Raw genomic sequence first — 15,861 nt, forward strand, 5'->3', positions numbered from 1 at the left:
AACCAGGAATAATACTTCAAGAAAAGATCACATATTACTACGCTTGTCCCTGTACTGAACCAGGAATAATACTTCAAGAAAAGATCACATATTACTACGCTTGTCTCTGTACTGCACCAACATAATACTTTAAGAAAATATCACAAATTACTACGCTTGTCCCTGTACTGCACCAACACAATACTTCAAGAAAAGATCACATATTACTATACTTATCCCTGTACTGCACCAATATAATACTTCAAGAAAAGATCACAAATTACTACGCTTGTCTCTGTACTGCACCAACATAATACTTTAAGAAAATGTCACAAATTACTACGCTTGTCCCTGTACTGCACCAACACAATACTTCAAGAAAAGATCACATATTACTACACTTATCCCTGTACTGCACCAATATAATACTTCAAGAAAAGATCACAAATTACTACGCTTGTCTCTGTACTGCACCAACATAATACTTCAAGAAAATATCACAAATTACTACGCTTGTCTCTGTACTGCACCAACATAATACTTCAAGAAAAGATCACAAATTACTACGCTTGTCCCCTACTGGAAATAGTGTATACTCTATATTAGGATTTCACATTTTTTAGCAAGTGTTCTCATACTTTCTGCTATGAATTATATCCCCCTTGGAAAAGTCATAACTTTCTGCTGTACTCATACTGCACACCCAGTTCAACACCTGTTCCACACTTTCCACTGACAAGCGGTCATCAAACAATCAGACTTGAAAATGAAGTCACTTTTTCATGTTTTATTAGCGACTAACATATATTTCATTCATGACTTGCGGTTGTGAAATGTTTTATAACACAATCAGAATTCGATGTTTTGTTTACTTATAATAGAACGCCTAAAGTGGTAGGTTTTTCTTCTTATGTAATCGACCGGGTGTGGCCTAGTGACTAGCATGCCGGGCTGCAGATAATAATATCGAAAGTTTAATTATATGACATGCCATTTTGCATACCCTGCACTTTTAGCTGTGGACGTATTATAAAAGTGACAGTCAAACACTGCTATTCGATTAAGAGTAGTCGTGTTGGTGGTGAGTGCTGGTGACTAGATACTCTCCCGTGGTCAGCAGCTCTAAATTAAGAACGGGTGCAGCTCAACTTTGAGGTTTTTGATCTGTCCTTTTAGCAGGATAAAACCACTGTGGCAGTGGGTGCCTGCTGCTGACTGGTTGGCCACCCTCCTTCTCGTCAGTATGGTTCAAAATTAGGGCCGGCTATATCTGAACCGTTGGGATATCTGACCTGGTCGTTTAGTCGTATATTGTGTCGTCCAGATTGAAAATACCAAGCACCTCACGAAATCAGCCTAGTAAGAAGGACAGCGAGAAATGAGATCCCAATATTTAGTGATCGTACAGTTTATAAAATGTTATTTGTGCATGTATTTCAAATTATAAAGTTGCTGAAAGAACACAATTATGTCGCTTGTTTGTTTGTTGTTAAGAGCTAAGCTACTCAATGGACTATCTGTGCCGAGCCCACCGCGGGTATATAAACCCGTTATAACTCCGCAGACTCGCCGCTGTGCCACTAGCCAGTACACTAGCGGCGGACGCGTTTCAGTGAAATTAAACATTGCATGTCTTTATAGGTTCGAAAGAGAAAAATACGAGATTTGTTGTAAAAAATAAGCTATAAATTAGATAAACACTCCGGGAAAACAGGAGTCGCAGATTGTTCTTTATCCCGAATATTGTCTTTAAACCCCACTTAGACAGCTTCCGAATACAGAAAGCAGAAAAAGTTAACAATTTGAGTAAAATTGGTTTAATATTTATGCTAATTTATGTATAATAGAAATCCTAAAAATATCGGAGGTATAGGGTTATAACCTGTAAGCCCTCTAGCACCCTATATTTGTCGTCTGGCATTTTGTAGATGACAACTAAAATAATTTATTTTAAGTAATCAGTTTTTATTTTATTTTGCTAGAAACATGTGTCCTACTAAAGTTAAATCGATATTTCATTCCACGATTCATAGAAACTACGTGTTGTGTAAATATTTACAAGCTAAGTAAAGAAATATTCTACCTGGTAACACTAACTCTTTGTTACCCTAGTGAGTGAACATATTCTAACTGGTAACACTAACTCTTTGTTACCCTAGTGAGTGAACATTTTCTAACTGGTAACACTAACTCTTTGTTACCCTAGTGAGTGAACATATTCTAACTGGTAACACTAACTCTTTGTTACCCTAGTGAGTGAACATATTCTAACTGGTAACACTAACTCTTTGTTACCCTAGTGAGTGAACATATTCTAACTGGTAACACTAACTCTTTGTTACCCTAGTGAGTGAACATTTTCTAACTGGTAACACTAACTCTTTGTGACCCTAATGATGAACATTTTCATTTTTGTCTTTTTTTTAATGTGCTTCCTACATGATTGGGGGACGCCCCCGGAACTACTTAGCATCCATCGGATGTTACCCCTATTGTTTAAGATACAGGTATAGGGCGCCCTCTATTCCTGTTTGTTGGTTAAGGCTAATAGTTTAACTTTGAAAAATCTATCACGTACAACTTGGTCAAGAGGTCATGCAGAAATGAGACCGATAAAACTCACTTGTGTAGACAGACATAGGAAAATTATTTTGTACGATGTCGTGTAAACCAACAAGATAATAAATATCTGCGCTAGTCGTCCCTAATTTTGAAGTGATGGTCTAAACTCTAAATGGAAGGCAGCTAGTCAACACCACCCGCCAACAGTTCTTGGACTACTCTTATTAGACTGAAAAATGCGGTTTGACCGTCGGTCTTATGACGCAATCACGGTCTCAAAGTGTGAAGCGCAGTGTAATATTTTATTACTGGTAATAACGGGATCTACAGTCCAGCTAACCACTGGCCTGGCAAAAAAAAAAAGAGCCCACAATTTGTTTGCCCGAATCTGGTAAGATTAGCAACACAAGAAAGGAACAACCACAGTCAACAGATTACAATAGCTACTTTCGAATATATATAACTAAACGATACTTGGAATGAAAACCTAAATCGCTGGAACTTGTTACAAGTGATAGGGGTCGGGCGTGGCCAAGTTGTTAGCGTGCCCGGACGTTGCCACGAAAACGCGCTCTGCACTTTAGAGTCGTGGATAGTTTATAACAGTAGCGGTCAAATCCCACTGTTCGGTCAGACAAAATTAAGTAAGGTTATGCAAAGATAGCCCTTGCGTGGGAAAGTTTCAAAACAACCCAAATGACTGATACCTATTTACATAAAAATTAACTAAAAATTATTACGATTTTTTTTTACTCTTTCCAGTGAGAAGTGAGTAACCAAATTCTCTCATGACCTTTGACCCTCAATAGTATTTTTATTTTCAACACATAAAGGCATTTAGACACGGATCTCACCATCTCGTGGATTTTTTTTTCTAGTTTATGCTAAATATTTTTTTCCTTACAAAAACTTATAAAATACATCCAATATGCACGTGCATATCTTATATTTGGGGCATGAAGGGGAGGGGGGGGGGTCCTTATAAAACGGGGCACATAAATTCCGTAGTTTCTTCAGCACAATGTGTAACAAATATTCCCGCTCGGTGTTCTATCTATATATGTTTATATACAGAGACAGATATATAGCATGGAATCCAGGAGATTCTTGTCTCGTCAACAGTGTGAGAAGTTTAAGTTAACACAGTTCCCGCAGTCAACGCGGTGTAACGCATCACGTGCTAAGTTACTTTTTTACGTTCCAGTTAGTTTTTGTATAGATAATTTCTATATTTTTATGTAACTTATCAGATGACTGAAACGCTTACCTCTTTCTTCTTCACTCGGGCATCATGGTCGTTTTCTGATTCTGCATTAAATTTGCTGATACTTGATCAGTATTGTAGTTTTTTTGTTTTTTTTTATGTTTATGAACTGGAAAATTAAAAACCAAACAGCAGTGCTGCCATCTGAGAACGTAATATATATTAACGTTTAAAGAAAGAATAGTTTTTCAAAGCTTAAAGTTCTCTTAAAATCGCTTTTTTTTAGGTATTTCGAAAATTGATAAGTATCCTTGTCTTCAATATCAACAAGTTCGAGCATGCCTAGACGACAGGTGATTAGTTTAGCTCAGCACGTGCACCATTCGTTGTGTGCACATGATTAGGCACGTGCGGGGTTTAAAAAGAAAAAAAAGTTGAGATAAGGCTAGATTTTTCCAACAGTAGGCCAAGGACACGAGTCTTACCTCGGTAAAGTAACTATTGCATTTAATATAAAATAATAAACGCATGCAAACAAAGTCTGCAAATGGGGTATTTTACACTCCGCTAGAGGGCGTCCAAGTTACTTTTTATTTCAGTTGTCGTGCTACATTTAACAATCTTGTCAATTGTAGTAAGTTTTGCACCTGCTCCCGACAGTTCAGGTGATGTATCATGGTTATGGAAGTGGCCATTGTTTTGAAGATTACGTACGCGACATAAAAAACCAACTTTAATTATCAGCTGTCTTTTGTTTTACTTTTTTACTCGAAGCATCTTATTGTAGACAAATTACCCTGCTGAAATTGATGTAAAGTTTGTTTATATAGCCGAAAAACAAGCTAAGCAACGAAGCCGTTATCCTGAGCACATATAACGACTGAATATGAAGAAATCTTATTTCTATTTTAACTATTAGTTTGTTATTTTATTTCTTCGTCTTCAAAGAAATAACTCCAACAGTATGTATCTTAAAACAAAACGTCATTTTGAATTTTTATTTGCATATATCTTGTCTATAATTATCATTGGTCCTTTAGTCTTTATTTATCTTATTTCTCCCTTTCACGTATCATTCTTATCCCCTTGATGCCTCAACGGTACATGTGAGGGGCTATAATGTTAAATTTGGGTTTCGATACCCACAATGTTCAGAGTACATAAAGCCCATTGTGTATCTTTTCACTTAACAGCAAAAAAATCAAAAATAATAATACATATCACAAATACATATACATTCAGCCAACCAGAATGTAAGCCCTCTGTTGTTTATATTTAATACTATCAATAAGATAATGTGATATTAAATACAGTTTTCATATATATCATTCTTTTTCTCCCCTTAATTTTCACTCCACAAAAAAACGCTTGGTTGTTTATTTTTTTAGCGCAAAACTACACAGTGGACTATATGCGCTCCGTCAAACGCAGGTATCGAATCCCAAATTTTACCGTTGTAAGCCTCCAAGCTTACTGCTGAGCCACCAGCGGACACCTGAGGATGTTAACTCTCTTTACTAATCTTCATCGCTTATATTTCGCTTGATTCTCATGTCGGATTTCAATTATCATCCTTCCTAACCAATATACTTTCCTCATATTTCTGCACAACAAGGAAATAAAACTTTATTTTCACTTGCCCTTCCAAGATAGGACCACTTCAGATTGAATTTCATGTTACATCCTTCCTAGTAGTGTTCTGCTGGTTTCAACATAAGCTATACGTTCTTCTTAGCTTCCATGCTTTACTTTTACTTTCCAGTTTTCGATCTCCTAAGTTTATCCTGCTCTTTACCTAACCTCACAATCTGAGGGTCGCTGGTTCGAATCCGCATCACACCAAACATGCTCGCCCTTTCAGCCGTGGGGGCGTTATTATGTGACGGTCAATCCCACTATTCGTTGGTAAAAGAGTAGCCCAAGAGTTAGCGGTGGGTGGTGATGACTAGCTGCCTTCCCTCTAGTCTTACACTGCTAAATTAGGGACGGCTAGCGCAGATAGCCCTCGTGTAGCTTTGCGCGAAATTCCAAAACAAACAAACAAACTTTACCTAACTAGCCAATGGATATTTCTTTATTTGGGTTCTTTCCTGCCGCCCCCCAGTGGCACAGCGGTATGTCTGCGGACTTACAATGCTAGAATCCTGGTTTCGATACCCGTGGTGGGCAGAGCACAGATAGCCCATTGTGTAGCTTTGTGCTTAATTACAAACAAACAAACAAACAAAGTTCCCTGCCAGTATCCATCTAATAAAATCATGTCTCTACTTATTTAGCTGTGGTTACTTTGCTATGCTTTCCAGCTAACTATAGTGTGGGTCTTTTTTATATATGGGTTGTTTTGTACCGGTTTCCTGCTAAAGAGAGAGTGGGTTATTTAGCTGTGGTTACTTTGCTATGCTTTCCAGCTAACTGGACTTTGGGTCTTTATCTATATGGGTTGTTTTGTACTGGTTTCCAACTAACTATAGTGTGGGTCTTTATTTATAGGGTTATACTAACTAGAGAGTTGTTATCTACATATTTACATAAGTTGCTTTAGTTAGTCATAGAGTATCTTGTTAAACATTGCACTTGTACTCCAACAATAAACACCTCCGCCTCACACCTAAAATAGTCCACTACAACTTTCTGCAAACAAAATAAAAGCAGGTAATAAATGCAATATATATATATATATAAGTAAACAGTTCTAATGTTATAAATTACATCAATTGTATATAAGCGATCAAATCGGTACTGTATAACAATATAATAGACATATATATATATGTTTTTGTTTCAATCTATGTTTTGTTTATTTGTTCTAGAGCGCAAAGCTACCCGGTATTATAGACCGAAACGTTGTAATTATTAAAACTAGAATTTGTCTATTGTTAAAGTTGTTGTTTTCTTTTGAATTAATAGTTCGGCATAGTAGGTTCCTTACAAAACATTAAAAACTACGTTAGTTTTTCATCACTTACGACTAGGCTATTTTAAGCTTACGTATACCTGTTCCAACAGCTGATAGGGGGGGGGGGGCTAATAGAATCACCATTGTAACTGATCTTTCTAAAGTATTTGACCTCCCCCCTTCATTGCAGTGGACATAGAGAATGATTGAACAGTGCTATGTAAACGTCCACACTTTCAGAATACAGATAAACGCTAGGAGACAATGCAACAACACTAATAATACGACGACTAAATACATACGTTAATGGTGTTTGCGGTATAGGCCTACTAATATATTGTTGTAGTTTGTGAATTTATCTTTCATGGTTCAAATTTGGGAGTTAAAACGCAGTCAGGTGTTAAACATTGGACGGAACCGCATAGAAAAAGGTTTTATACAATCGCTACCAGGTTTGTTTGCAGTCTTTTCACCGGTTGCTCGAGCTGTCAGAGACTAGGTATAGAAGTACTAACTCCTCCGTTCCGGAAAAAGTGGACAAACGCACCGGTCACTTTTGACAGTGTAGATGTGATCAGTTATTCGCCATTTGCCACAAGACGTGTGGCGTTCATTCTTGTAAAGTTCTTGTATTGATTGATGATACGAGAAGGAAAACAAAAATTTCACTCCGAAGTCATCCTTTGTCCAGTCGTTGTCAACGGGATGTTTACATTTTTTTCCTCCTCACACTCCCCTGATGAAGTTATAGGAATAATTCTAGTCTATTACTTATCTTAAAGTCAAGTCCCCAATGGATCAGTGGTAAGTTTACGCCATTCCAACGCTAAAATTCGGGGTTCGATTCCCCGTGGTAAACAGAACGTAGACAGCGTATATGAGGCTTTGCATTAAAATAAAGTCCAAAATGTGGATTTTTTTTAAAGCACCCAAGAAAAAGTTCTGAACATTTAGTTTAAACAAGTCCTTGTAGGTATCAAAACCAAAATTATGACCAGAACAAGTATTATTTGTTCATTAATTTATCTTTTTTTATTTTAAATCTAAAATGATGCAGTCACGTCTGTGTCTAGTTTAGGTGTATTTTTTAAAATGTTGCACCTTTTGTTTGATTTGTTTATTTTAGAGAAAAACCACGCAACAGGCTGGCTACCAGCGTTCTCTCCAACGCAAAAAGTAGAACCTTAGATTTGAGTGTTATAAGCATTGAAAGTCCGTAAAACTGCACTGACACACTGGGGGCCCTACTTGTTTTTAAATAAAATATTTAAAATTTTGATTCACTATAGATTCCAAGTACATACTCCTAAAAGTTTGGACTTTTGACAAAGTTTTAATGTTGTCAAAGTGATTTTTCGAAGTATATTAGTGTCTCTCTATGTTATACGTACAGTACGACATATGTATAAAAATTGTCCTATGCCCAACGGTTTGTTTGTTGTTAGGCGCAAAGCTCCACAATGGGCTATCTGTGCTGTGTCCACCAGGGGTACTGAAACCCGTTTGTTTTAGCGTTCTAAAACTTTACTTACCGCTGAGCCACTGGAGAGGGGAGCATGTCCAATGACCAAAATAAATTAACCTCCCTTTTTTGAGAGGGGGTGGCCAATGACTTTAAGGAGTTAAGCATTAGCTGAATGAAGCAATTTTTCTTTTTGCCTGAATGCTAGGCCTACATATGACTTTGAAGGTTATAAGCATCTTTTGTTAACAAAAGACAACTTAATACCAAAAGTTTTGCTATGTGTGTGTGTTTCTGGACTGTATGCAACTTGTATAGCTCACCTGCCACGTTGCTCACACGGTAAACACGACCTAATCAATTTCCACGTCATTTCAATTGACTCAATTTCAGCAGAATCGCTGACTTGTCACACATTGCTAAGTCAATTTCACATGACATCAGCGTAGAGTTTATAAACAATGGCTTAGTAGTGCTCGTTTACATAGGAAAGACCTTGAATTGTTTAGCAGCTTTACAGAGGTAGTTCTTTCGAGAAGTAGGTGGTTTTTATTGATAACATATTATTTACCGAAGTGACCAAATATCATGTGTGTACGAATTTCTTCTCAAAATTTTGGATATTCAATAAAAATAAAATGAGTACACGTTTTCTGCGAAAAAGTTTGAATGAAAATATTGTGAATCGTGATTAATCTTGGCTATATAAATGAACCCAACTACGAGCTTTCCACACCTTCAGCGGCTGAAGTGTAGAACGTACATTAAGAATCCTGTTTTAGTAGAGAAAACAGTTTGTATACCAAGCAACATGGAAACATCAGCTATTAAGATCCTGATGATGATGATGATGATAATTCTCGGCGCCACTTCAGCAAGAAATCAGAAGAACCAAGGCTCTCCAAAATTTAAACAACTGTTCTGCAGTAAGTAGTTCACAATTTAGACATCGCAAGCTAGAAATTTGTAAACCAGTAACTGATGAAATAGTGGTTTCCTGTAATTTTGAGCATCTAGCCAGTTATCTCTCTGTATCTGTCTATCTGTTTATTTATCCATCTACTTACCTATCTATCTGTATCTGTCTGTCTATCTACCTATTTATCCATCTACTTACCTATCTATCTATATCTGTCTATCTATCTATCTATTTATCCATCTACTTACCTATCTATCTATATCTGTCTGTCTATCTATCTATTTATCCATCTACTTACCTATCTATCTATATCTGTCTATCTATCTATTTATCCATCTACTTACCTATCTATCTATATCTGTATGTCTATCTATCTATTTATCCATCTACTTACCTATCTATCTATCTATATCTGTATGTCTAGCTTATAGAAACATATTGTGAACATTCAGAATTATTTTATTATGTCTATTTTCCTTTTCTTATGTGTTGTGTACACATGTATATATATATAATGATTACTACGTTATATACTGTATTAATTAATCCGTCCAACATTTTATAATTATCGGTTTGATATTGGTAATTATGAACAAAATAAATCGTTATTTAAATATATCATCTATTTTAAATATGTGTGAGTATGTAACATTGTTCATAGATATTATGTATATATGGATATAACGGTTATGTGTATCTAGCTGTCTATCTATCTATCTATCTATCTGTCTGCCTGTCTGTTTATCTATCTACCTATTTATCTATATTTTTATATCTATTTATCTATCTGTCTGTCTGTTTATCTATTTGTTTGTTTGTCTGTCTATCTATCTGTCTGCCTATCTGTTTGTCTGTCTATCTATCTGTCTACCTATCTGTTTGTCTGTCTATCTATTTATCTACCTATCTGTTTGTCTGTCTATCTATATGTCTGCCTATCTGTTTGTCTGTCTATCTATTTATCTACCTATCTGTTTGTCTGTCTATCTATCTGTCTGCCTATCTGTTGTCTGTCTATCTAGTTATCTACCTATCTTTTTGTCTGTCTATCTATTTATCTACCTATCTGTTTGTCTGTCTATCTATCTATTTCTGTCTGCCTGTCTATCTATTTATCTATCTATCTGTTTTCTGTCTATCTATTTATCTATCTATCTGTTTGCCTGTCTGCCTATCTATTTATCTGCCTGTCTGTTTATCTATCTATTTGTCTGTCTATCTATTTATTTATTTATCTGGCTGTATCTATTTGTCTGTCTATCTATATACTTCTTATTGATTTACATTATGTGCAAAGAGAGAGAGTGGAGTGGAAATGTAAGTTCAAAACTTAGCTGTAAGAATATATTCTGCCGATTTACAGAAAATGGAGATATAATAATGTATCCGTTTACTGTAACACAATACAGTGTCCCGATGTTCCGCGTGGGCTGAAGAGGTAATTTATGTGAGTGACGAATAATTAAAATCCCGATAACATATTATTCACGTCTACATGACTAACAAGAAACTAAAAACCTATTAGCACCATATTAGGGTAACATACAAATGGATACATAATTATGTTTAGTTTTCAACATATTATCCGGTGTTATTTATGTTGATCAATAATGTAGTGATCATTTTTATCTTTACAGACTCAAAAACTACCGACATCACTAGACAACGGAGGCTAAATTGTGTTAAGAACAACCTTCCAAGTCAGGTATGGGCGTGGAATCATTTTAAACAATCGGCACTTTAAGTTGGTTTTAAACAGTCAACTCTTTAAATTGGTTTTAAACAGCCGACTCTTCAAGTTGATTTTAAACAGTCAACTCTTCAAGTTGGTTTTAAACAGTCAACTCTTTAAACTTAAAGAGTTGACTGTTTAAAACGAATTTAAAGAGTTGACTGTTTAAAACGAATTTAAACAGTCGACTGTTTAAGACGAACTTAAAGAGTCGACTGTTTAAAACGAACTTAAAGAGCTGACTGTATAAGACCAACGTAAAGAGTTGACTGTTTAAAACCAACTTGAAGAGTTGACTGTTTAAAATCAACTTGAAGAGTTGACTGTTTAAAACCAATTTAATAAGTTGACTGTTTAAAACCAACTTGAAGAGTTGACTGTTTAAAATCAACTTGAAGAGTCGGCTGTTTAAAACCAATTCGTTTTAAACAGTCAACTCTTTAAGTTCGTTTTAAATAGTCAACTCTTTAAGTTCGTTTTAAAACATACTACTCGACATTCACTCCATACTAAAGGTAGATCTGATAACGTCTATATCTATTTACTGATAGTACCTTTACGTTTATATTCTAAGAAAAGAGTATTTTTTATATAAGTGTGTGTTTATAATGTATTATTTAAAATGGATATTGATGCATGTATGTATATAAACATATATGCACTGCTAATCGTTATTTGTGGTATATTTACATCTAGCTTGCACAAGCATGGGAAAACTGCAGCGCCACCAAGTTTCCTGGTGCTGAACCACTACAGTATATCAAACAGATGTGTAGTGATAACAACAAGTTGAAAGAGGTAAGTATTTTTTTTTTAACTTTAAAATAACTTCCAGTGCTGGAAATTCTTTTTTTTTTATTTCTTTCTCTTCCAAGTTGACGACAATGACAATAATATGTTTCTGAACCAACTTAGCGAGGACGTACGAATGCGCGTGGTGACAGGTACCACCTCTCGTGACGAGAAACAGTAGTGGAAGTTCAGACATCGCAAGGTCTGCAGTGACAAAGCGCACGTTTTCCTTATTTGTCCAACAGTGATTGATTGATTCTGATTGTAACTGTCGCCATTTCTCTTTTAACATTGCAGTGATTTCGAGACAGATTATTGTTAGAGATTTTACTCGGAAAGTTTGCTATTAAGCCCGAGACAGATTATTGTTAGAGATTTTACTCGGAAAGTTTGCTATCAAGCCCGAGACAGATTATTGTTAGAGATTTTACTCGGAAAGTTTGGTATTAGGCCCGAGACAGATTATTGTTAGAGATTTTACTCGGAAAGTTTGCTATCAAGCCCGAGACAGATTATTGTTAGATATTTTACTCGGAAAGTTTGTTATTTGTTTGTAATTAAGCACAAACAACACAATGGGCTATCTGTGCTCTGCCCACCACAGATATCGAAACCCAGATTCTAGCGTTGTAAGTCCGCAGACATGCCGCTGTGCCACTGGGGGGAGGGCAACTTTGTTATTAAACATAAAACTACACAAAACAACTAACATTATGATTATCACGTACGATCCTTTATATAAAGTTCACACATCGAAAAATAACTATGGGTAATACAGAATTAAATTAGATTGAAATTATTTGAATCACACGTCTCTTTCCTTGCCGTACTGGACCAATAAAGATAAGATGAAAAATTATATCATTTCTATTGTGATGTAATATTACATAAACTACCGAACGTCAGGTCATGTTTCACCACCAGCTTAGACGTTATACACCATAACATCAACTTCGTTTGTCTTAAAATTCTTGCCTTCATTTTTATTTATTTATTTTTAATTAGAAAGTGTGTCGTCACAGTATGATAGTAAGATAAATTGATATGTAAGTAAACTGATTTATGTGAATTATCTTTTATTTGAATAATCAAACTATTTTCTTAACATTGAAATACTGTATGTTATAAAATATATGAAATATGTTTCTAACTATTTTTTGTCTTTGTTTCAGATGTTTGTTTGTGTCACAGAGAAACTAGTAAGTATAGAAAACAAACAGTTTCAGTTTTGTTTTTTGTTTCAAGAGTCGCTATCATAGGAGTAAATGTTACAGCAGAAAATATCGAGAAAATTATGTAACATTGAGGATCTAACTATTTGATTATTTAAACAAGTTTGTTTCCAGAAAAAATATGTTTTTAAGTCTCTTTCAGTTTCTCAGTTGATGTGTAAGTGCATTGTATAACTTATTACAAATGATAACGTAGATAAGTCAATATGTTAACAACAGAAGTACATATATGTTAATATCTCAACAATAACAACAACAACAGTACAGATAATTGACATCTATACAACAACAAATAATAAGAAATTGTTTTTTTTTATCTTTAGGCTAATGGTGAAGTGAATATTGCATCTCTACAAAAGGGTCTAAATTTACAGGTAAGACTACAATATAATAACGATTACATTAATGGTGAAGTGAATATTGCATCTCTACAAAAGGGTCTAAATTTACAGGTAAGACTACAAATAACGATTACATTAATGGTGAAGTGAATATTGCATCTCTACAAAAGGGTCTAAATTTACAGGTAAGACTACAAATAATGATTACATAGTAGACCACGTAAATTCTAAAAGAAACGGAAAAACGACATGCTGTTTCTAATTAGCTGAGACTAAATAAAAAACAGAAACAGTAGTTCATATAATCATTTATCGTTTGAAAACTCTCAAGTTAATCAATTATTGTTTGAAAACTCTCAAGTTAATCAACTATTGTTTGAAAACTCTCAAGTTAATCAACTATTGTTTGAAAAACTCTCAAGTTAATCAACCATTGTTTGTAACTCTCAAGTTAATCAACTATTGTTTGAAACTCTCAAGTTAATCAACTGAATTCTACTTTTAGTACAACTAAAAGTCGCATCATCCTCTTTTGTTGAATTAATAAAACAAATCCAAAGCCAACCCAGGAGCGGATCCAATAATTTCAAAAGTGTGTGTGTAGGGGTAGGGGATAAAAGTGAATGGATCTCGGAGAATCACCTAAAAGAGAAAGAGTGAGGGGGTGGGTGGGCTGAAGACTTTTTTGAAATTTTAAATCTCTCTAGAACCAATTGCTTACACCAGCCAATTCTCATATCCAAGTTAACAATAAGAAGTCTGAATGACCGATACTTTTTTATACCATCCAAAAGATGAGCCTACATTGTAGTTGGACCATATAGGAGCATAAATGTTCCTACAAAACGAATAAATAATCTATCTACTACTTCCATCTCTGTTCTCTTTGTTTATCTTTTAATTTTTCCTTTGATTCCTATTGAAAGTGGGCAGACCCCCCTCCCGAATCCGTTTCTGCGACCTATTTTGATCGAATTATCATTTACAATGTAAGGTTTAATAAGGTTAACATGTGATTTTTTATTTTATTTTATCAGCCCTGCCTAAAAATCAAAGGATAAAACTGTCCAGCGATGAATAAATTCACGGTAAGTGTTTTCCAATAATGATATTGGTATGAAATACATCAAACATATATAATTATATATTCTGCTCTTATATTTCAGGAAGAGGTCGATCTTCCTATATAGAAGTTTCGAACACGAATCAATTTCTGGAACTAGAAGCAGTTCGACTTATTTTTGTCAGCTTTATTTTATGTATTTTAAGTTATTTTTAGCAGGGGCATAGCGACTCATAGAATTACTCTGAGTTTTACAAGTACAAACTTTTAGCTCATAGCTCCGTCATCTCTTGACCGATTTGGGGTCTAATTACAGTTTTTGGACTCAGGAGGTCAAACCCTTTCGATTGATGAATTTGATCACGCCCAAGGTCTCATAGATTAATTTACTCTAATCCTGCCTAAAATAATTTCAATTTAAGGGTAGGCTGGTAGAAAACCTGATGAGTAATAAAATCGAAACAGGTATACGTGTGCCCCACACTTGGTATTGCTGGTGCACAAAAATATAGCTAATAAAACGGAAAAGAAAAAAAATATCTCAGATTATTTTACTCTAATCCTGCCTAAAAGACTTTCAATTTGAGGGTAGGCTGGTAGAAAACCCGATGACTAATAAAATTCGAATCGGGTATACGTGCGCTTGATAATGCTGGCGCACAAAAATATGTGTAATAAAAAGGTCTCATAGGTTAATTTACCGAGAGCTCGTTATGAATTTTTTTATGAGTAGTTAGTTTACTTACACGGATTTATTTTTCTTTCTTTTTTTTAATACGTAGTTCGCTTCTGTCTATTAACATCATTTCATTGTTTTTGCTTCCAGAAACGTCAGATCATGGATCCTTTAACTGTAACACGAGACACGCTATCTGTCCAGTTCTCCGTTTATAGTCGCTGATCTGTAAATATTTTAATTCCAAGTGTTTTCTTATAAACTACATATTTATTATCTTTGATAAAAGTTTCGTAAATCCAGTTGTTCTTTCTGTATAAAACACCGTGGTGAAGGTTGTTCTTTCTGTACCAATGTAAACTAGAATAAATTATATTACGAACGATAAATATATTGTGTTCTTAAACAACCGGTGAATGAACCAAAAAAATCCACGTTGTATTTTAAAATTTCGTGTTTCACAAACTTTAGGTAAAAACGAAACATAATGTATCAATTACACTTTTGGTAAAAACGAAACGTAATGTATCAATTACACTTTTGGTAAAAAACAAAATATAATGTATTAATTACACTTTGGGTAAAAACGTAATGCATGAATTACACTTTGGGTAAAAACAACTGCATCAGTTACACTTTGGGTAAAAACGAAACGTAATGCATCAATTACACTTTGGGTAAAAATGAAACGTAATGTATCAATTACACTTTGGGTAAAAACAAAATATAATGTATTAATTACACTTTGGGTAAAAACGTAATGTATCAATTACACTTTGGGTAAAAACAAAATATAATGTATCAATTACACTTTGGGTAAAAACGTAATGTATCAATTACACTTTGGGTAAAAACAAAATATACTGTATCAATTACACTTTGGGTAAAAACAAAATATAATGTATTAATTACACTTTGGATAAAAATGAAACGTAATGTATCAATTACACTTTTGGTAAAAACAAAATATAATGTATAATTACACTTTGGGTAAAAACGAAAC

At 34.6% G+C, this 15,861-nt stretch overlaps 1 protein-coding gene across 1 annotated transcript in view; it reads left to right on the forward strand.

The window, feature by feature from the left end:
• The window catches only part of LOC106463231, a 22,297-nt gene extending 7,050 nt beyond the window's left edge, over positions 1-15,247 (forward strand). The window contains exons 2-7 of the mRNA XM_022390679.1: positions 8,889-9,029; positions 10,660-10,727; positions 11,451-11,552; positions 12,719-12,745; positions 13,102-13,152; positions 15,009-15,247. Coding sequence (XP_022246387.1) covers positions 8,915-9,029; positions 10,660-10,727; positions 11,451-11,552; positions 12,719-12,745; positions 13,102-13,152; positions 15,009-15,083 — 438 coding nt within the window. The 5' untranslated portion in view covers positions 8,889-8,914 and the 3' untranslated portion in view covers positions 15,084-15,247. The remainder of the gene's footprint in view (positions 1-8,888; positions 9,030-10,659; positions 10,728-11,450; positions 11,553-12,718; positions 12,746-13,101; positions 13,153-15,008) is intronic.
• The last annotated feature ends 614 nt before the right edge of the window (positions 15,248-15,861 follow it).

This window comes from Limulus polyphemus, unplaced genomic scaffold, assembly GCF_000517525.1.
Source record: "Limulus polyphemus unplaced genomic scaffold, Limulus_polyphemus-2.1.2 Scaffold1355, whole genome shotgun sequence".
NCBI lineage: Eukaryota > Metazoa > Arthropoda > Merostomata > Xiphosura > Limulidae > Limulus > Limulus polyphemus.